This window comes from Mustelus asterias, chromosome 11 (genome assembly GCF_964213995.1).
Source record: "Mustelus asterias chromosome 11, sMusAst1.hap1.1, whole genome shotgun sequence".
NCBI lineage: Eukaryota > Metazoa > Chordata > Chondrichthyes > Carcharhiniformes > Triakidae > Mustelus > Mustelus asterias.
The window spans coordinates 9,211,992-9,235,790 of NC_135811.1; the positions used below are offsets into that span (position 1 = coordinate 9,211,992).

Sequence of the window (23,799 nt, forward strand, 5' to 3'; positions counted from 1 at the left end):
CGCCTGTCCGGGTACACTGAGGGAGAACTTAGCAAGGCCAATCCACCTAACCCGCACATCTTTGGACTGTGGGAGGAAACCGGAGCACCCGGAGGAAACCCACGCAGACACGGGGAGAATGTGCAAACTCCACACGGACAGTGACCCAAGCTGGGAATCGAACCCCAGGTCCCTGGTGCTGTGAGGCAGCGGTGCTAACCACTGTGCCACCGTGCCACCCCAAACGTGTTACCTACCTTGCAGCCCTTCAACAGTACTTAACTGGCTGAGAAGCACATTGGGATGTCCCAAGAACAGGAAAGTCGTTTTATAAATACAAATCCTTTTCTTTTCATTCAGATCCAGAAAATGCACTGTACGATGAACATTCCCAGCTTTATAAAAAAAACCCTGAGGCAAATCGCCATTTGGTTAGCAGTAAGTTTTCTTAAAAAAAAGTCCAATTCCTGGAAGAAAAATGACGCACAATTTAGCGGCAGCAGCAATCGTAAGTGTGCAATGTTATCTCAGATCACACACACACTGCAGGGGTCAAATCCAGAACAATGGAGTACTGGATCTGTATGGCTCTTGCCATTCCATCACAGGAAGTTTCAAAGTAACCAGAGGTTCTGTGATGTGACACCTTGAGCCTGAAGTAGAGAAATCATTTCAGGAAAAACAATGTAGAACGGTTCTGTCGGGCTGTGATAACCTCTCTGCAAGATTGTGTTTATGTGTGCCAGGATGATTTCCAAGAATGATATGGCAATAGTTTAAAAGGAATGCCCGGTCCTAGAATTCTTCAAATTTCAAACGGCTGCTCATAATTCACGCTGCGAAGGCTTGTGACACTTGGAATTGGGCCAGGGCAGTGAGGTCGCAAGCCCAAATCCCGCCCCCCCTTCCTCTGCCGCCTCCTCCCCAACATGAGTTGCTCAACATCTCATCTGTTATCTTGGCAGCGATGGGAGCCGGCAGCTGCAGACTGGGTCTTTGGATTACATTCTCCTCCCAAGCCCAGGGTCCTCAACTTTAGTGCAGAAATAGAGCACGGATCAACAGCAAATGTAACTGTCCACAGACAAGAGCAAGTTACCACAATCTTAGCTCTGCGCACTGTTGCAACTCAAGGCACTGATTCAGCATTGATAATTGTCCCTGGCTTCTGAGATTGCACATTTAAATGGGAGGCATTTTTAATCAAAGATCTATCATGGTCAACAAGAGCATTGCATTGTGGGATTGAACAAGTCAGATTCTGATTTATTCAGGAGTTTTCACCAGTAATTTGGAAATCATCTTCCAGAATTCTGAAATTTAGTCCCCTCTGTGAAAATTATAAATCAATGGCTTTATTGATTATGGACGTTGGAAAACCTCAGTCCATTTCCTCAGTTTTATTCCATGTTAAATGGCTCCCTCATTGCAGCTTCAGTGTGTTCCCTCTTAGAATGACTCTGGCAGTGTGAGCTTGGCTCAGTCAGAAGCGCTAATTACTGAGTCAGAAGGTTGAGGGTTCAAGCCTCACCCCAGGTCTTTGGAATTGGGCCAGGGCAGTGAGGCGCAAACCCAAGTCCCTCCTTCCATGGTCCAGTTTGACCTGGAAAATGAAGAGGATATGGTAGACATTTTCCCAAAAGTATCTGTGAGAATCTGAGCACCATCTCCCCACCTCTCACTGTGGAAGGAATCCCAAAAGATTGTTGCAGATAGTATGGACAAGACCAGGAAAAAAGCCCCATTGATTCATACAAATCATCAGAAGCTCCAATGCATAACTTAACATCCCAAAATCATACAGTGAATGAAAATAAATATATATTATTGTGTTTGCCACTAGCTCTGGCTTCAGAAAGGGAGGCAGCTGGTAGAACAGGACCAAAACATCTAAGTTAAGCAACGGGAGGAGCAGACTCCAAATGAAATATAAATAACTGAGGTATCCGAGATAAAACTATGGTCCACGTGTGATTTGACCTGGAAAATGAAGAGGATATGGTAGACATTTTCCCAAAGGATCTGTGAAAATCTGAGCACCATCTCTCCACCTCTCGCAGTGTTACAAGTCAGGGTCCCTCGGTCGACAATTCACCCTCCTCCAACCACAGCAGTTCCCACTGCGCCCTCCGGTGAATCCGCCGCAGTCGCAGGATGTACAAGACGATGGCCAACAGGACCACAAAGAAACAAGCAAAGAACAGGTAGTGGTTGTAGACGAAGGAGATACGCAGCCAGCTGGAATGATTTGCTTTGCCGGATTCTCGCTGGAGATCCCTGTCATTGTTTGGAGGGGGAGAGAAGAAAATCATCATTATTATTTCTTACAGAATCTTGTACAATGAGAGAGAGAGAAGAGAAGCAGTGAGGGTGAGAGGGAAGATGGGGAGTGACAGGGAAGTAGTGAGAAGAACTTGGAATGAGACCAATAGAGGGTGGGTGAAGGAAAGAGAGAGAAAAAGAGAAGGGAGGTGCAAGGTTAGATCTTAAAACGAGATAGGTTCTATATTCAGCAGGGGATTCACTCCACCAGTTTACTAACCAAAATTAAAATTATCCCAAGGATACTCTGATGTATAATGGGCCAGATGTTGACAACAGCCACTCCAATAGGCTTTTGCATTGTAAGTTCCTATTTGATAACGGCACAGTGGTTAGCACTGCTGCCTCACATCGCCAGTGACCCGGGTTCGATTCTGGCCTTGGGTCACTGTTTGCGTGGAGTTTGAACGTTCTCCCCATGTCTGCGTGGGTTTCCTCCAAGTGCTCCGATTTCCTCCCACAGTCCAAATATAAAGTTTAAAGTTTATTTATTAGTGCCACAAGTAGGCTTACATTAACACTGCAATGAAGTTACTGTGAAAATACTGTGAAAAAGATGTGTGGCTTAGGTGGATTGGCCATACTAAATTGCCCCTTAGTGTCAGGGGGACTAGCAAAGTAAATATGTGGGGTTACGGGGATAGGGGCTGGGTGGGATTGTTGTTGGTGCAGGCTCAATGGGCCAAATAGCCTCCTTCTGCACTGTAGGGGTTCTATGATAACCATCCACACGGCAGTGGTCTCTACAGGGCATCTGGGAACTTGGCTAACAGGGCAAGCAATTATATAACTCCTTAATGAATCAGACTGAAGAATTATTAATGAGCAGAGTCTGAACCAGTAAATCTCTGTTGGAATATCGAATTTGATGTCAAATTAGGTACAAGAAACAAAATCTAAGAGAGGGAATGAAAGATTGGATCAGAAAGCAATACATAAAAGAAACAATAAAAAAATATTTTTAAAAAATCTCCAACAAATATTAAAATTTGAGGCAATGAGACTTCATTCTTGCAAGATGTAACTTTCAGCAACAGAGAGGTTGCTTGGTATTGAAAGGGTACTTACCCTGAATGGACAAGTCCTAACATTATCTGGCGAGTTTAGTCTGCATCTATGAGATTAAGTGCAGCACCTTCATGCCATTCTATGTATTTCAGTGGTCTCATGCTGGCTTTTGGAAGTGCAGGGTAAATCAAACAGAAACTTCCTAATTTCCACAGTTTATGTACAGTCACCGGAAGTTGCTGTTCGATTTTTATGTACAAAATGGTGAAAGTTGAAAGCCCCATATCCGGCCCACAGTGTGCACACATGTCCCAAGATATGTAGGCTAGATGGATTAGCAATGGTAAATGTGTAGGGTTACAGGGATAGAGTTGGGGAGAGGGCGCAGGTAAAATACACTCTGTCAGAGTCCGTGCAGACTCGATGGGCCAAATGGCCTCTTCTGCATTGTAGGGATTCTATGACAATAAAAACATCTGGAATTTAAGATTCTACTGATGACCATGAAACCATTGTCGATTGTCGGGAAAACCCATCTGGTTCACTATTGTTCTTGAGGGAAGGAAATCTGCTGTCCTTACCTGGTCTGGCCTACATGTGACTCCAGAGCCACAGCAATGTGATTGACTCTCCATTGCTCTCTGAAATTACCTAGCAAGCCACTCAGTTCAAGGGAAACTAGGAATGGGCAATAAATGTTGGCCAGCCAGCGACGTCCATGTCCCGCGAATGAGTATAAAAAAAAACATATAGCATTGCAATTCTCATATTCGGACTTCTCAAAGCCACTCTGAGTTTCACTTATCATTCTTTTGTTGATGTAATGAAGCCACATACCTAAGAGGTAGAAAACGAGTTTTATAAAGAATTGCCCCCAGCGTCCATTGTACCTCCTTGTCGTAGACTAGTTGGGCTGTCTTCAGGTTGGAATAGTCAGCTGGAAAGTTAAAGCCACTGTGCAATACCTCGTGCACCCACGCAGACTTAAAACACTGATATCTGCAAGATTAGAGAAGGACAATGAAATACCATCATAACCATACACCCCCTCCCCTCAAACAACAACAGTAATTTGCATTGATACAGCGCCTTTAGTGCAGTAAAACATCCCATGATTGGTTAAAAAGGTAGAAGATTGTCTTTTTCACAGAAGTGCTATCAAACAGAGTTTGATGCATAAAGAGAATTTGGGGACGGGTGGATAAAAGTTTGGTCAAAGAGCTAGGTTTTAACGAATGTCTCAATGGAGGTGAGAAGGACTTACATGGGGGGATTCCAGAGCCTCAAGAAACAATAGAATAAAGGGCGGTAATGCTCACAACTCTAGACGAGACTACACTCCAAAGATGCTTCATGGAAGCATTTGAAACATACCACGGTTGTGAAGGGTGCAACCTAAGTACAAGTGCTTCCTTTAAAAAGAAGCTTGGTGTCTACTACAATTTGACTTATCTCATCTCCCCCGACACTGTCATTCTAATATTGTGGACCATAAGACGTAGGAACAGAAGTAGGCCATTTGGTTGATCAAGTCTGCCAGTCAATGAGATCATGGATGACCTGATTTGATAATCCTCAACTTACTTCACGTAACCCTCGATTCCCTTACTGATTAAAAAATCTGTCTATCTTAGGTTTAAACATACTTAATGACCCAGCCTCCAAAGCCCCCTGTGGTAAAGAATTCCACAGATTCACTCCCCTCAGAGAAGAAATTCCTCCTCTTCTCTGTTTTAAATGGGCGACCCCCTTACTCTGAGATTATGCCCTCTGGTCCGAGGTTCCCCCACAAGGGGTAACAACCTCTCAGCATCTATCCTGTCAAGCCCCCTGAAAACCTTATATGTCTCAATAAGATCACCCCTTCACTCTTCTAAACTCCAATGAGTTACAGGCCCAACCTATTCAACTCCTCCACATCTGGGATCAACCTAGTGAACCTTCTCTGAACTGCCTCCAATTCCAGGATCTCTTTCCTTATGTAAAGGGACCAAAATATGGGGCCTTGACCCTTATTTTTTAAAGAAAAATCAGTACTCAAGATTCCTCTTGCAATTTGGTCCGTGCCTACTTCAAAATCTTCCATTCAAATCTTCCAAGCACCGAGGCCAGCTCTGACAGGTAATATCTATCAGGAAAGATTGAGTAGGTTGGGGCTCCTATCTCCGGTAAGTAAAAGTGAAGAGAGGCCTGGTAGAGATCTTCAAGATTAGGAAAGGATTTGATTGGGTAGACACAGAAATGATATGATATAGAATAGATATAGAAACCCTACAGTGCAGAAGGAGGCCATTCAGCCCATCGAGTCTGCACCGACCACAATCCCACCCAGGCCCTACCCCCACATATTTACCCACTAATCCCTCTAACCTACGCATCCCAGGATTCTAAGGGGCAATTTTTAACCTGGCCAATCAACCTAACCCGCACATCTTTGGACTGTGGGAGGAAACCGGAGCACCCGGAGGAAACCCACGCAGACACGAGGAGAATGTGCAAACTCCACACAGACAGTGACCCAAGCTGGGAATCGAACCCGGGACCCTGGAGCTGTGAAGCAGCAGTGCTAACCACTGTGCTACCGTGCCGCCCCAAATGTGGGCAAGACCAATCTCTACTTCTTGCCATCCATCTGCTTGCATGAATATAATAATCATAGAACAGAACACTCCAGCAAAGAAATAATCTCTGCACCAATGCTACTCTCCAAATGAGTCATCGAGTTTAATCTTACTCTCCTGCGTAGACAGTCACTGCACAAAAGCAGAGCATTCAGCCCATGTAGAGTCTTATCACTTGTTAAATCATTTCCAGGCACTTCCACAACGCAGTGCAGTGACTTGTAATCTTGGGAGATGTGGCAGCAACTCAGTGCCAGCAGCCATTAGATGACTCACCAATGCGGTGTGTGCTGACGGAGAGCGGATGTTGGCTTGGACACTGGATGGAGTGCCTGGAGACCTTCGAAGCTAATCAGGCAGACAAGACTTCAGTTTAAAGTCCCATCCAAGCACCGGCCCCCGCGACAGTGCAGAGTTACAGCAGACTGGCTGAGATTAGGAATTCGCTCGGAAGAATTTTGGACGCAAACCTTCACCTGTTGTCCTTCTGTCAGTTTTGAGGGTTAACTGTTAATTCATATCAGATTTGGCTGAAATACACGACGCGTTTCTCAGAAAAAGAAAACAGCAAATGAATAGAATCAGTCCTCTAAAACTCCCACAGAGAGCCAGCTTATTTAACAATCATGGCAGAACCAAGACAGGAGCTGTACAAATATTCAGAAAACCATCTCCATGATCTGGGAACAAAAGGGAGAGGCCAGGACCATCCCAGGCAGCTAGCGAACGATTGAATGGTCACCTTGTGCCGAGTCTGTGGAAGCCTCTGTGCAGTTACACGATATGCAGCTAAGGAAGTTGTTATGTTACAGTTACTGCTGTCCTTCATTATGCACAGAGTGCAATTCTCAAATGGTAGGCCTAAGTTAAGCTGATGATTGTACTTTGTTCCAGATTGCACTCTTAGCCTCAGCTGCAAAGGAGCCCTGCACACTCATTCTGGGACAGCAGACGAGGAGCTCTTCTCCTAGATGACGAACCTTTTATATTTATAGAGAGCACAGATGGGGGACTGTTAGCCTGATTCCTCTACCTAAATACAGGTAGAGTTTTCACCTGCAGTTGCTTTGTGTCAATGTGAAAGCATCTGTATAACTGGAGCCTAATGCTTAAAAAAAGCAAGAATCAAAGAATCCCCACAGAGCAGAAAGAGGCCATTCAGCCCTTCGGGCCTGCACCAACAACAATCCCACCCAGCCCCTATCCCTGTAACCCCATGTATTTACCCCGCTAATCGCCCTAACCTGCACACCTTGGGACACTAAGGGACAATTTACCATGGCCAATCTACCTAACCCGCACATCTTTGGACTGTGGGAGGAAATCAGAGCACCCGATGGAAACCCACGCAGACATGGGGAGAACGTACAGACTCCGCACAGACAGTGACCCGAAGCCGGAATTGAACCCGAGTCCCTGGTGCTGTGAGGCAGCAGTGCTAACCATTGTGCCACCCAGAGACAACTCTAACTTGTCTCTCCCTCATAGCATAAATGTACTTGCCTCCATTCAATATCAGCAGGTTAGTGATGGCACCGAGGCCAGCTGTGACAGGTAATATCTATCAGGAAAGATTGAGTAGGTTGGGGCTCCTATCTCCGGTAAGTAAAAGTGAAGAGAGGCCTGGTAGAGATCTTCAAGATTAGGAAAGGATTTGATTGGGTAGACACAGAAATGATACTTCCATATGTGGGCAAGACCAGAACGAGGAACCCAAATATATAATGACTAGTAATGAATCCATTAGGGAATTCAGGATAAGGATCCTTACCGAGAAAGCAGTTAGAATGTGGAACCCGCTAACACAAGTTGAGGAAAACAGCATTGATGCATTTCAGGGGAAACTAGATAAGCACATGAGGGAAAAAGGAATAGAATGATATGTTGAAGGAGTGAGATGAAGAGGACTGAGAGGAGGTTCTAATTGGGCTGAATGACTTGTTTTTGTTTTGTAAGTACTTTACGACACAAAAACCTTGAAATTGACGCCAGTCCTAGAACATGGTCTTACACAGCTTGGCGTAGGCCACACATGCCACTGCTCTCCTTGAGAAGTTTACAATTTTCCTTTCGTTTTACAGCACTAGCATGTAGGACTGTGTGGAACAAGATACAACTTTAAAATTAGAGTCCGCCAGTCAGAGGGGTTATGTCAGCAGGCACTTCCTCTGGAACTCTCCCTCTTCAACAACTGGGAGTCAATTGAAAATTTCAGAACTGGAATTGATGGGCATTTGTTAGACAGAGATATTGAGGAATATGGAACCAAGGCAGGTAAACGGAGTTTAAGATATGTAATAACCAACATCTAATTGAATGGTGGAATAGGTTCCAGCGGCTGAATGATCAGGTCTTGTTCTTTTGTTTTCACTTGATATTGAAGCTTAACTATTGTATAAACACAGTTTTCCTAGACACAGTTTCAGGAAGGATATGGGTCCAATGCAGGCAAATGGGACTAGTTCAGTTTAGGAAACCTGGTTGGCACGGACGAGTTGGGCCAAAGGGCGGCACGGTGGCACAGTGGTTAGCACTGCTGCCTCACAGTGCCAATGACCCAGGTTCAATCCTGGCCTCAGGTCACTGTCTGTGTGGAGGTTGCACATTCTCCCCGTGTCTGCGTGGGTTTCCTCCGGGTGCTCCGGTTTCCTCCCACAATCCAAAGATGTGTGGGTTAGGTGGATTGGCCATGCTAAATTGCCCGTTAGAGTCAGGGGGACTGGCTAGGTTTATAACATGGGGTTGTGGGGATAGGGCCTGGGTGGGATTGTGGTCGGTGCAGACTCGATGGACCGAATGGCCTCCTTCTGCACTGTAGGATTCAATGATTTCCGTGCTGTATATCTCTATGACAGGGCTGCCTATTTACTTTGGGTTTGTCAGCCCCCAAATTATGTTCAGAATGGAACAACAGCCAACTGGTACTGGTTTTTTTGGTGAAATGTTAAGGCCCATTTGGAAGGATACAGAAGGGTGGAAATCTGTTGGTCTGAATTGCCTGCTTTTGTGCTGTAATTACAACATAAATACTTTGTGATAGGAAGAGAGAAAGCCTGTTTGGGGATGCTGCCCTTATGAATCACTTGCGGCCGTGTGTCAACATTGCTGTTTATTAACTTCCCAATGTATAAATTACATTGTGTAATGGGTGCCACTTAGAACTAATGACTAATGCAAAAATGACAGCATTGCAGGATTGTGTTAAAGGTCCAAATCAACATGAAAAGCAGAGCCCTGGTGGCCTTATCTCAGGAGAGATGCACTTGCTTTGGCCATGGTGCAATGAAGATTCACTGGATTGTTTCCTCGGATGAGAGGGTTACCAACTGAGTAGAGACTGAGTAAGAAGAATAAATGGTGATCTGTTTAAACACATGAGAGTCTAAGGAGGCTTGACAGGGTAGACACTAAGAAGTTTCCCATGGCTGAGGAATCTAGACAGCAAGTGTTAAAGTCCAACAGGTTTATTTGGTAGCAAATGCCATTAGCTTTCGGAGCCCTGCTCCTTCTATGGGCTCCGAAAGCTAATGGCATTTGCTACCAAATAAACCTGCTGGACTTTAACCTGGTGTTGTTAAAACTCTTACTGTGTTCACCCCAGTCCAACGCCGGCATCTCCACATGAGGAATCTAGAACCAGGGAGCATAATCTCAGGCTATGGGATGGTCATACTAGACTGAGATGAGGACGAATTTCTTCACTAACTCTTGGCCCCAGAGGGCTGTGGATGTTCAGCCATTCGGTACATTCAAGGCTGAGATGGAACAACGTTTGAACTCCAGAAAATCAAGGGGTATGGGGATTGGGCAGGAAAGTGAAGTTTGAGGTCTGGGATCAGTTTTGACCTTATTCAATGGGGAAGGAAGCTTGAGGGGCCGAATGGCCTACTCCTGCTCCAATTTCTGATATTATGCAGGAAATGGAGCCTCTCTATGTACAAACAGGAGTATTTGTTAAATTTTGAAATAGTGTTCAAATCTTTTAACATTTTAACTCAGTTTCAGCATTTTGCACACGGTAAAATGGTTCAAATGTATTCGAACAGCATCACCATGTTCTTGCTCTTGGAGCTGTGTAAAGGATATGGTGTAGAGGCTTGTTGGTGTGGGTTTTGGTCACAGGATTCCAGATATACTTGGGTACTGCCAAAATGTTGTTAAACAAACACTATTTAAGAGACTTTTACTCTAATTAAATAAAGCTTCACAAAGTGAGGCAGTTGTTGTTCTGCTGACACAGTGATTCATTAGAGCTGCCAGATTAAATTTACTGAAAATGAAAATTAAAAGGATCCATATAAAGGTTACTTATCAAAGCAAGTTCATTAATCTGACACCTACACAGTTCACGAATGTCATTGCAACAATTCATTTTTCTCTACACCCTAGCTATGATTGTAACACTACATTCTGCACTCTCTCGTTTCCTTCTCTATGAACGGTATGCTTTGTCTGTATAGCACGCAAGAAACAATACTTTTCACTGTACACTAATACATGTGACAATAATAAATCAAATCAACAATGGATCACCTCCGATCTGTAGGAATTTTGGACTCTCGAAATATCATTGGCGGAACTGACAGCCCCGGTCATTCCCACTCACTGAACAACTCAATCTTCTCGCAGTGACAGTTTCAGGGATGCCATCTTATCTGTTCAAAACCGATTGGGGGAAAGGCAGGTGCACGAATGTCGGTGGGTCACAGAATTTACAGGATGCAGTGAATCAATCCACTGTTCTTGTGGCTTTTCAAATGGGTCACTTGTTTAAAGAGAAAGAACTTGCGCTAATTTACCACCTCTTATAACTTTAGGATGCTCCGAAACACTTTACAGTGAAGTGCACCATTGGAATGCCATTGGAGTATCAGCCGAGACTATTTGCTCAAGTCTTTGGAGTTGCCTCACAACTTTGGGGCAGCACGGTGGCACAGTGGTTAGCACTGCCGACTCACAGCGCCAGACACCAGGGTTCGATTCCGGCCTCGGATCACTGTCTGTGTGGAGTTTGCACGTTCTCCCCATGTCTTTCCTCTGGGTGCTCCGGTTTCCTCCCACAGTCCAAAGATGTGCGGGTTAGGTTGATTGGCCGTGCTAAATTGACCCTAGTGTCAGGGGATTAGCAAGGCAAACGTTGGGTTACGGGAATAGGGTGTGGGTGTGATTGTGGTTGGTGCAGATTCGATGGGCCAAATGGCCTCCTTCTGCACTGTAGGGATTCTATAACTTGCCTTTATTTTTTCCCTTTTCAAATACTAATGCAATTTCCTTTGAAATGTTAAATCTCTGCCCCAATTGGACAATAAAGTAAAGCATTCCATGTTCCAAAATGCTTAACATGCAGAACAATTATCCTTCCTAAAGGCTTCCTCAGTTAATGAGCCCTTGTTACGGATTTTCCCACCTGTTGACAGATTTGAATGTGAGGAAGCATGCAAGATCCAGCGAGTGGCCTCCCCTTCACCTACCTGTCTGCCCCAACCTGTCTGATTTTTTTCTGGGGGGTGGGAATAGAGGAGGCGTTTTGGAACCTGCCCACTTGTGGCCTAATGAGGCCCTTAAGCAGCTCATGACAATTTCCTCAAGGCAAGGGGTGGGTGGGATGGGGGTGAGTGGAGGGAGGCCCACGCCATGCAGAAAGCCCAGCAGCTTTAGTTACACAGGCTGGTATCATGCAAGAGAGGTGGGAACCTCCATTGTTGGTCCCTTAGGTCCAAAGTCAGTCTCGCTGTTCTTGAACCCACCCACCCCCTCCCCTCACCCACTGCCTTCACCACTGAGTCCCCCAACTCTAGGCTTACCCAGGCTCCTTGGCGTGCTGGGACTGCCTGCATAGTACCAATCCTGACCACTTCTAGCTGGCACTGTTGGGACTAGACCGATTGGCTGGCAGGTCTCTAAGCTGGGACTCCAGAGATAAGTATTGCCTTGAAGCAATTTACACAGCATTAAATCATTAAATTGCTGCAAGCAACTCCCCACCAACATCCCCTCCCGCCAAACCTTTTAGTTTGGGGGGGAGGGGAGCACAGAGGTCGGAGACAAAGTTGTGGGTGAGCCCAGTAAAATACAGCCCAATCTTTTCTCTGTACTCTCTCTCAAAATGTTTCATAACTTTGAAAATCTCAATTAGATCCTCCCTTAATCGCTTTCAGAATGAAAAAGTCCCCATTTGTTCAACTCTGCTTTCACATTTTAATGATCTTAATGACCGGTACAATTCTCGTCAATCTTCATGGTGCCTGTCCTGTGGCTTTAATGCTCCAATTATTGTCTAACCAATGTCATGTACAACTTCAATGTCACTTCCCTCGGGGCGGCACGGTGGCACAGTGGTTAGCACTGCTGCCTCACAGCGCCAGGGACCCAGGCTCGATTCCTGGCTTGAGTCACTGTCTGTGCAGAGTCTGCACGTTCTCCCTGTGTCTGCGTGGGTTTCCTCCGGGTGCTCCGATTTCCTCCCACAGTCCAAAAGATGTGCTGGTTAGATGGATTGGCCATGCTAAATTCTCCCTCAGTGTACCCAAATAGGTGCCGGAGTGTGGCGACTAGAGGAATTTCACAGGAACTTCATTGCAGCGTTAATATAAGCTTACTTGTGACTAATAAATTAACTTTAACTTTATTTGAGTTCCTTTGTGTAAAACTCAGAATCTCATTTATCTTTATGATGATCTTTACTGCTTGTATTTATAGTTCAGTTAATCAGAAGCCCTGGATGTAATCTCAGTTAGAAATTCAGTTTCTATCCCTTTAAACTATTATTTCACTTTTCTCTGCATTGATCTGCATCTGTGGCCTATCTGAGCATTCTGACAATGAGGCCATATTGTTATGTAAATCCCCACACAATTTACCATTAAACTGGCATTGTTGGCAACCTTAAGATATTATTCATCCATTTAATTATGCTAAAATCATCAGTTTAAATTGAAAACAAAGGTGCAGCACAAACTCTTGGGACAATACTCCTTTCTGAAAAATATCCATTGCCCTACCCCCGTGAATGTGTCCTCTCTGTCCTTTAGTCATCTGACTATATTCCCCTTCAGACCACATGTCTTCAGTTATATAACAATCTCTTATGGGGCACTTCATCAAAAATATCCTGAGTTGCTACGTGTACAACATCCATCCCATTCCCTCTATTCGTGCACCGATTTTCTCAAAAAATCAAACATTTGTCAAGTACAACCTAGAATCATGGAACCCTACAGTGCAGAGGGATGCCATTCGACCCATCGAGTCTGCCAACCACAATCCCATTCAGGCCCTATTCCCATAACCCCATGCATTTACCCTAGCTAGTCCCCCTGACACTAAGGGGCACTTTAGCATGGCCAATCCACCTAACCAGCACGTCTTTGGACTGTGGGGGAAACCGGACCATCTGGAGGAAACTCACGCAGGCACGAGGGGAATGTGCAAACACCACACAATGACCCAAGCCAGGAATTGAACCTGGGTCCCTGGTGCTGTGAGGCAGCAGTGCTAACCACCGTGCCCCTGTGCAACAAGTTTGTCCAATCTCTCCTCATAGCTAATACCCTCCAAACCAGGCAACATCCTGGTAAACCTACAGTGCAGAGGGATGCCATTCGACCCATCGAGTCTGCCAACCACAATCCCATTCAGGCCCTATTCCCATAACCCCATGCATTTACCCTAGCTAGTCCCCCTGACACTAAGGGGCACTTTAGCATGGCCAATCCACCTAACCAGCACGTCTTTGGACTGTGGGGGAAACCGGACCATCTGGACTAGGTTGCAACCAGTCCTTTACAAATCCGAACTGAGTGCTCCTGATCAGCCATTCTGTAACACCTCTGTAAGTGTTAACTAATGTCATGCTGTATTATGGCTACAAAAAGTTTATTTACAATTGGGCCAGGCCAACTGTCCTATAATGTCCTGTATTGTCTTCTACTTGAACAGAGGTGCTGTGTTTACTAAATCCTAGTCCTTCAGCACAAATTTTGTTCCAAAAATACTTTTAAAATATTCATTGTGTAGAACTTTAGTTAGGCCACATTTGGAATACTGCATACAGTTATGGTCACCACACCGCCAGAAGGATGTGGAGACTTTGGAGAGGGTACAGAAAAGGTTTACCAGGATGTTGCCTGGTTTGGAGGGTATTAGCTATGAGGAGAGATTGGACAAACTTGGTTTGTTTTCACTTGAATGTCAGAGGCTGAGGGTTAACCTGATAGAAGTTGCAAAATTATGAGAGGCATGGATAGTCGGAGTCTTCTTCCCAGGGTAGAAATGTCAATTACTCGGGGACATGGGTTTAAGGTAAAAGGGGGAAACTTCAAAGGAGATGTGAGAGGCAAGTTTTTTTACACAGAGGGTGGTAAGTGCCTGGAATGCGCTGCCAGAGGAGGTAGTAGAAGCAGATACAATAGAAACGTTTAAGAGGCATCTTGACAGATACATGAATAAGCAGGCAATAGAGGGATACGGACCGCAGAGAGGCAAAAGGTCTTTAGTTTAGAAAGGCATCATGTTGGCAGGGGCTTGGCGGGCTGAAGGGCCTGTCCCTGTGCTGTCCTGTTCTTTATTGTTATCCTTTCACTGGATGTGAAAGGCATTTATTGCCCATCCCTAATTGCCCTTGAGAAATGTGAGCACTAGCGACACATTTGGGATGATGTGAGGTTATATGTAGCATTCCTCCATGATGCATGCCATTTCGATTTGGTAACCAGAACTAACACCGCACCCCTCCCATGTGGGTTCACAGCTTGAATTCCAATGTGTCCCTTTTAGTTGAAGAACAACTGAAAATCTTCACTTGAAGCAACGTTGCGAGACAGTGTTTACATTTGTTTAAAAAACTTTTAGAATCGAGGATTTTGGTGTCAGGTTTGCAAGTTAGAAAATTTGGAGCAGTTTGTTCCAACTCTGGACATTGGAGCAGTGTTGGGAGCACAATCACCTAGATAGAACAGTACAGCACAGAACAGGCCCTTCGGCCCACGATGTTGTGCCGAGCTTTATCTGAAACCAAGATCAAGCTATCCCACTCCCTATCATCCTGGTGTGCTCCATGTGCCTATCCAATAACCGCTTAAATGTTCCAAAAGTGTCTGACTCCACTATCACTGCAGGCAGTCCATTCCACACCCCAACCACTCTCTGCGTAAAGAACCTACCTCTGATATCCTTCCTATATCTCCCACCACGAACCCTATAGTTATGCCCCCTTGTAATAGCTCCATCCACCCGAGGAAATAGTCTTTGAACGTTCACTCTATCTATCCCCTTCATCATTTTATAAACCTCTATTAAGTCTCCCCTCAGCCTCCTCCACTCCAGAGAGAACAGCCCGAGCTCCCTCAACCTTTCCTCATAAGACCTACCCTCCAAACCAGGCAGCATCCTGGTAAATCTCCTCTGCACTCTTTCCAGCACTTCCACATCCTTCTTATAGTGAGGTGACCAGAACTGTACACAATATTCCAAATGTGGTCTCACCAAGGTCCTGTACAGTTGCAGCATAACCCCACGGCTCTTAAACTCCAACGCCCTGTTAATAAAAGCTAACACACTATAGGCCTTCTTCACAGCTCTATCCACTTGAGTGGCAACCTTTAGAGATCTGTGGATAAGGACCCCAAGATCTCTCTGTTCCTCCACAGTCTTCAGAACCCTACCTTTGACCCTGTAATCCACATTTAAATTAGTCCTACCAAAATGAATCACCTCACATTTACCTGTGAGTAAATGGCAATCAGGGCTTTATCAATAGAGGTGTAAAGTACAAGAGCAAGGTAATTATGTCAAACTTGTATAAAGCACTGGTTTTGCCTCAATTGGAGTATTGCTTTCAGTTCTGGGCACCAGACTTTAGAAAGGATGCAAAGGCGTTAGAGAGAGTGCAGAAAAGATTCATACAAATGGTTCCAGGGATGAGGAATTTCAGTTACTTAGACAGACTGAAGAGGTTATTCTCCTTCAGAAACAGAAGGTTGAGAGGAGATTTGATAGAGGTACTCAAAATCATGGGGGGGGGGGGGGGGGGTCTGGATAGAGTAGACAGAGAGAAACCGTTCCCATTGGTGGAAGGATCGAGAACCAGAAGGCACAGAGTTAAGGTAACTGACAAGGGGCGCAATGAGAATTTTTTTTCATGCTGAGAGTGGTTAGGATCTGGAATGCACTGCCTGAGAGTATGGTGGAGGCAGGGTCAATTGAGGCTTTCAAAAGAGAATTGGATCACTATCTGGAAAGGGCTTTGGGGAAAAGGCACGAGGTGAATTGCTCCTGCAGAGAGCCAGCACAGACACGCTGGGCTGAATGGCCGCCTGCTGTGCAGTAACCATTCTATAAATACAAGACAGCCTACACTACATTTGTGAATACCACTCTCCAAACAGATAACTGGGGGGTGGCTTATTATTCAGGAACACATTCCAAATGAAAAAATCTGTTTTTCCTGTCTCCTTTTTTCCTCCAATAAGAGGACTGGGACAAACACAGCGAAGGGAGAAAAGACATACTTGGAGCATTTTTAAAATATTTGCTGATGGGACATAAACATCGCCAGCATTTGCTGCCCAACCCTAATTTCCCTATCAAGTTATGTCCTTCTCTATCCCTGACTCGAAGTCTGGATTTACCCAATTGTGTTGGGGGGATTTGGAGAATAATCTGTATACGGTTTCACTTAATACAGTGTCTCAGTCAGTATTCTGGTGCACACACACACACATCAACCACAGTCCTTGAAAGTTTACTTGGGCAGAGATTTATGTCGTTCTGCTCAAGCTTCTGCGCCGTTAAGATAAGTCTTTGGCACAACTTACTTCAATCTGTGAAGGTCGGCGTGGGATGAAAACAAATTGAGATCAAACCGCTCTTTTAGCTTCATCCATTTGGTAGCACAGTATTCCTACGAACAAAAGTTTGGGGTGAAATAAAATTAATCTTAAAGGCTGTCGGTTATCACAAAAACCTGTCAGAGAACACACTCCCATCAGGCTTGCAGAGATGGCAATCCACAACTATACATTCAATACAATATTGTTGATGTGTTTGCAGATACAATGGCAAATTCAATTTGTTGCTTTACTGTTCCCTGCTTTTCTCAAATGTCAATTTTGGAACTGCTAAATTGTAGTCAACACAGTCTAACGAGCTCATCCTTGCCAGTTCCAGGCTAATTCTCGATGTGATCTTAAATGAATACAAAGCCACAGAAAATAAATACCTCGCCACCGTCATCCACATTCAGAGAAAGAAAAAAAGCAAGACTACTGCCAGTGAGGCTTGGTTAGAAGGCCGTGCCCTGACACCTATTCCTTGTGATACAAGCCTCATATATTTACTTCACATCCATCTTCACCCAAGAGAATGAGGACAACGGTATGGAATTCAGGGAGAGATACTGTGAGGTTCTTGAGCAAATTGACATCGAGAAGGACAAGGTATTGGCGGTGTTAACAGCCTTAAAAGTGGATAAATCTCCAGGTCCAGATGAATTGTGCCCTAGGCTGCTATGGGAGGCAAGGGAGGAGATTGCAGAGGCTCTGACCCAAATTTTCAATTCTTCTCTGGCCACAGGGGAGGTGACAGACAACTAGACAACAGCTAATATGGTTCCGCTATTTAAGAAGGGTTGTAGAAATAAACCAGGGAATTACAGACCGGCAAGTCTCACGTCAGCAGTAGGGAGACTATTAGAGAAACGTCTGGAGGAAAGCATCTATGTCCACTTGGAGAGGCAAAGCTTGATCAGGAATAGTCAGCATGGCTCCGTCAGAGAGAGGTCATGCCTAGAATTTTTTGAGGAGGTGACCAGGTGTGAAGACGAGGGTAGTGCAGTCGATATAGTTTATATTGATTTCAGCAAAGCCTTTGACAAGCTCCCACATGGGAGACTTGTAAAGAAGGTAAATTCACATGGGATACACGGTAATTTGATAAGTTGGATTCAAAATTGGCTCAGTTGTAGGAGACAGAGGGTGATGACAGAAGGCTGCGTCAGCGACTGGAAGCCAGTTTCCAGAGCGTACCACAGGGATCTGTGTTGGGCCCCCTATTATTCCCTCCCACAGTCCAAACATGTGCAGTTAGGTGCATTGGCCATGCTAAATTGCTCCTTAACGTCACGGGATGCGTAGGTTAGAGACATTAGTGGGATAAATGTGCGGGGTTACGGGGATAGGGTGGGATTGTTGTCAGTACAGATTCAATGGGCCAAATGGCCTCTTTCTGTACTGTCGGGATTCTATGATTCTAACCTGTCCTATTGATGAAATGTTATCCATTTCTGTTCAGGAGGGTTGGTTAGGAATGTGGAACTCTCTATACAAGGTGTAGTTGAGGTGAATACACTGGTGCATTGAGGCAGCTAGATAAGCACACAAGGGAGGAAAGAATAGAAGGTGGTGCTGATAGGTTGATGAAGAGGACTGAGAGAAGGCTCATGTGGAGCATATACACCAATGACTTTCCCTCCAACATTAAGGTCAGAAGTGCAATTTTCACTGATCATTGCACAATGTTCAGCACCATTTGTGATTCCTCAGATACTGAAACAATCCCATCCATGTCCAAATGCAGCAAGACCTGGACAACGTTCGGGCTTGGGTTGCTAAGTGACAACATTCACACCAGATAGATGCCAGGCAATGACCAATTCCAACAGGAAGGAACCTAACCATCTCTTCTTGACATTCAATGGCATTACCATCACTGAATCACCCACTATTGGGGTGGCACCATGGTTAGCACTGCTGCCTCACAGCGCCAGGGACCCAGGTTCGATTCCCGGCTTGGGTCACTGTCTGTGTGGAGTTTGCACGTTCTCCCGTGTCTGCGTGGGTTTCCTCCGGGTGCTTCGGTTTCCTCCCACAGTCCAAAGATGTGCGGGTTAGGTGCATTGGCCATGCTAAATTGCTCCTTAGTGTACCCGAACAGGCACCGGAGTGTGGCGACTATAGTATTTTCACAGTAACTTAATTGCAGTCTTAAAGTAAGCCGACTTATGACTAATAAATAAACTTTAATTTTATCAATGTGCTGGGGGTTACCATTAATCAGAAACTCAAATGGACTACAAAAGCAGGTTAGATCTATGCAATGAGTAACTCACCTCCTGACTCCCCAGAGCCTGTCCACCATCTACAAGGCACAAGTTAGGAGTGTGATGGAATACTTCCCACTTGCCTGGATGGGTGCAGCTCCAACAACGCTCCAGAAGCTTGACACCCTTCACAGCAAAGCAGCCCACTTCACTGGCACCCCATTCGCCACCTTAAACATTTACCCCCCTCCACCACTGATGCACAGTGGCAGCTTGTATCATAGACAAGATGCACAGCTGTAACTCACCAAGGCTCCTTCAACAACACCTTCCAAACCGGCAACCGCTATCATCTTAGACAAGGGCAGCAGATGCTTGGGAACACCACCGCTTGTCCTCCAAGCCACACACCATCCTGACTTGGAAATATATCGCCGTTCCTTCACTGTCGCTGGGTCAAAGTGCTGGAACTCCCTCTCTAACAGCACTGTGGGTGTACTTACACCTCAGGGGCTGCAGTGACTCAAGTAGACAGCTCAAAACTACCTTCTCAAGGGGCAATCAGAGATGGGCAATAAACTCTGGCCCAGCCAGCGATGCTCACATCCCGTGAAAGAATAAAAAAGAATGGCTTCTGATCTGTAAATTTTATATTTTAGAACATTGTATATTATTTTAAAAAATTATTTTTTCTGACCATGTGGGAGAAGCACTGGATTTCCATACCTGGGCTGCTTTCTTGTACTTAACACCATCATATTGACCTCCCATACGCAACACGTCTTCAGTACAGTAATAAAACTCAGAGAATCCATAGAATTCACTATTATAGAAGTCAATGGGGGACTGGTAAACCCCATTGAGGGAAGAGTTGGCCTCATTCCCTTTGCTCAGGAATGGTTTCATTTGCTTGCAACACTCGTCAAAGTTCCCGGTTCCTTTCAGGAAGAATGTCTGCTCATCCTTCTGAATGGTGTCGGTTGTTTCAACAGACAAGCAGGGATCGAGGTAGGGGCTCTCTGCGCTCATGCCCATACGATGGCCGAGTAATCTGCAAAAAAAAAAGCAACCGCTCTGTATTCCAAAATATATTTCCACCGAGTTAAACAGCCTTTCCTTCCCCTGTCATTTGTTCCAATTAATCTGTACCCGAAAAAGTGACATCCGTCTACATGTCGATGTCATGTTTATATCCGGTTTTGCTTTTGATTTGATTTTTGAAATCAGTTTTATACGTACTTAGCTTGCCCTGATGACATTTTGACAACCATTAATAAATACAAGCTTTCTAAACTTTAATTACAGTGCCGCTTTGTCATTGTCCTGGTATTCGCGATTCTAATATACAGACATTCATTTTAATATATAGACAGGGGCGTGCATGGTGGCACAGTGGGTTAGCACTGATGCCTCACAGTGCCAGGAACCTGGGTTCGATTCCCACCTTGGGTCACTGTCTGTGTGGAGTTTGAACGTTTTCCCCGTGTCTGCGTGGGTTCACTCTGGGTGCTCCGGTTTCCTCCCACAATCTGTAATAAATATGTGGGGTTACAGGGATAGGGCAAAGGGGTGGGCCTGCTCTTTCAGAGAGTCGGTGCAGACTTGTTGGGCTGAATCGCCTTCTTCTGCACTGTAAGGATTTTATGATTCTATGACACTCATAGATCCAGCCTGTAGGTCAGCCCAGGTAACCATTATTATTCTATATATAAACCCTCTGAGCCACTCGATTAATTCTTAAGTCATTCATTTGTTTGCTGTTGCTCCATTTGCACAGAAGACAGTAAGAATTATAACCCAGTGCACAGTGTGGTGCCAATTTCAAAATATATAGCTTTATGATAAATACTTGTCCTGAAATAACAAGAGTTTTGTTGGCATTTTGGCGCAGCAGAAATCAAATTAAAATAATATCCACTTAAACCTAGGCATACAAATAAGTTTAAGTTATTTATTAGTGTCACAAGTAGGCTTACATTAACACTGCAATGAAGTTACTGTGAAAATCCCCCAGTCGTCACACTCCGACAACTGTTCAGGTACACTGAGGGAGAATTTAGCATGACCAATGCACCTAACCAGCAAGTCTTTCGGATGGTGGGAGGAAACCGGAGCACCTGGAGGAAACCCACGCAGACACAGGGAGAACGTGCAAACTCCACACAGACAGTGACCCAAGCCGGGAATCGAACCTGGGTCCCTGGCGCTGTGAGGCAGCAGTGCTAACCACTGTGCCGCCCCAGCGCCTTAGGACATCTCGAGCATATGAAAGATGCTACCTCGAAATAAGGTTCGTCCTTTCCCTTCTAGTGATATGTGGCAAATGCATCATTCTGCTTTTCAGTATTGTTTTTAACCAGTTCCTATAAAATCTGCCCATTTCTCCCCAATTTTCTGCTCTTCCTCTCTTAGTACTGACCGTCCTCTACTACGCTAGCCACTACATGTGAGCATAAACAGCCAACGTCTGACCACAAAGGGCAGAGTGAATACATTGTGAGAGGTGCGTACAGAAACAATCTCTTCAATACTTGCTCTCGTCCCTATGTCACCAAAATAAAATCCTCAGAAATAACCCCTTACCCACCCTTACAGAAAAAAAGCCAAAAGAAATGAAAGACAAATAAATCTCCTTTTGTGTGTGTTTTGGGTGAACTGTATTCTCAGAGGTGAAATCTGTTAGTGTTGGGACAGGAACAATTTTTCAATCCTTCCATCCAGCCTCACCCAACGGCTATGCACAGGCATTTAAAACAAGGAATGCTGGCCAGGAATCAGGAGCATGAACCCGATGCGATTCCCGCTCCCTAATTTGGGGCATTGAAGCCACTGACAGCCTGCCAACCATCTCCCAGTTCACAACAGATAGCCCAGACCTGCAGGTTGAACCACTGCCATGCTCAGTAAGCTTGGGTTGCTGACCATAAACTACTGTCCTATGGTATGTTACCATAAGACTATAAGACATAGGAGCAGAATTAGGCCACTCGGCCCATCGAGTCTGCTCCACCATTCAATCATGGCTGATATTTTTCTCATCCGCATTCTCCTGTCTTTTCCCCATAACCCCTGATCTCCTTATCAATCGGGTGGCATGGTAGCACAGTGGTTAGCACTGCTGCTTCACAGCTCCAGGGACCTGGATTCGATTCCCGGCTTGGGTCACTGTCTGTGTGGAGTTTGCACATTCCCCTCGTGTCTGCGTGGGTTTCCTCCGGGTGCTCCGGTTTCCTCCCACAGTCCAAAGGTGTGCGGGTTAGGTTGATTGGCCATGCTAAAATTGCCCTTAGTGTCCTGGGATGCGTAGGTTAGAGGGATTAGTGGGTAAATATGTAGGGATAAAGGGGTAGGGCCTGGGTGGGATTGTGGTCGGTGTAGGCTCGATGGGCCGAATGGCCTCTTTCTGTACTGTAGGGTTTCTAAGATTCCTAATCAAGAACCTATCTATCTCCGTCTTAAAGACACTCAATGACCTGGCCTCCACCGCCTTCTGCGGCAAAGAGTTCCACAGATTCACCATTCTCTGGCTGAAGAAATTCCTCCTCATCTCTGTTTTAAAGGATCGTCCCTTTAGCCTGAGGCTGTGCCCTCTGGTTCTAGATTTTCCTACTAGTGGAAATGTCCTCTCCACGTCCACTCTATCCAGGCCTCGCAGTATCCTGTAAGTTTCAATAAGATCCCCCCCCATCCTTCTAAACTCCAACGAGTACAGACCCAGAGTCCTCAACTATTCCTCATACGACAAACTGTTCATTCCAGAGATCATTCTTGTGAACCTCCTCTGGACCCTTTCCAAGGCCAGCACTTCCTTCCTTAGGCACGGGGCCCAAAACTGCTCACAATACTCCAAATGGGGTCTGACCAGAGCCTCATACACCCTCAGAAGTACATCCCTGCTCTTGTATTCTAGCCCTCTCGTACCTCTCGTAGTCACGTACCTATTTGTATTAGTGGTATTATTAAAAATGAGATCTTCATAGCGTTGCCGTGCATAATTACCACCGAATCCCAGGAAAGTAGTGACATAAACCCTGTACATGTGCTCAGTATGATGCAAGTCGCAGCCGAGGTTGAATTCAGCCAGTAAACCTTTTGCAGCTTCTTCCTGCAAAGATAAACCTGCAGCTTAGTCAGAATGACATGTTTTATAAAGTTAAATTCATACAATGCGGAAGGCACATACAGTCTCTTGAATACTTGTTCTCCGCACTACAAAAGCCTCCACAAAACAAAATCCACAGAAATAACCCTCTATCCTTCCTTACAAAAAAAAGCCAAAAGGAATGAAAACGAAATAAATCCCCTTTCATGTTTTTTGGATGAACTGTCTCCTTCTCAGAGGCGAAATCCATCAGTGCTGGGAATGGGACAATTTTTAAATAATTCTATCTCGCGTCAGAATCAGTCAGTCCCCGAACTGAAACTCAAATTTGATTTATTTTGTCACATGTATGAGTAGACAGTGAAAGCATTGTTTCTTGCGCGTTATACAGACAAAGCACACCACTCATAGAGCAGGAAAGGAGTGCAGAATGTAGTGTTACAGTTATAGCTAGGGTGTAGAGAAAGATCAACTTAGTGCGAGGTAGGTCCATTCAAAAGTCTGACGGCAGCAGGGAAGAAGCTGTTCTTGAGTCGGTTGGAACATGACCTCAGACTTTTGTATCTTTTTCCCGACGGAAGAAGGTGGAAGAAAGAATGTCCGGGGTGCGTGGGGTCCTTAATTATGCTGGCTGCTTTTCCGAGGCAGCGGGAAGTGTAGACAGAGTCGATGGATGGGAGGCTGGTTTGCGTGATGGGACTGGGCTTCATTCACGACCCTTTGTAGTTTCT

At 45.2% G+C, this 23,799-nt stretch overlaps 1 protein-coding gene across 2 annotated transcripts in view; it reads right to left on the bottom strand.

Annotated features, from left to right (window-relative positions):
- Window positions 1-1,163: 1,163 nt before the first annotated feature.
- Window positions 1,164-23,799, bottom strand: part of LOC144500357 (ectonucleoside triphosphate diphosphohydrolase 4-like) — a 92,993-nt gene continuing 70,357 nt past the window's right edge. For both annotated transcript variants that reach the window (XM_078223117.1, XM_078223118.1), the window contains 5 exons: window positions 22,905-23,071; window positions 19,693-20,017; window positions 16,745-16,830; window positions 4,147-4,308; window positions 1,164-2,256 (listed from right to left, as the gene is read on the bottom strand). In XM_078223117.1, coding sequence (XP_078079243.1) covers window positions 2,049-2,256; window positions 4,147-4,308; window positions 16,745-16,830; window positions 19,693-20,017; window positions 22,905-23,071 — 948 coding nt within the window. In that variant the 3' untranslated portion in view covers window positions 1,164-2,048. The remainder of the gene's footprint in view (window positions 2,257-4,146; window positions 4,309-16,744; window positions 16,831-19,692; window positions 20,018-22,904; window positions 23,072-23,799) is intronic.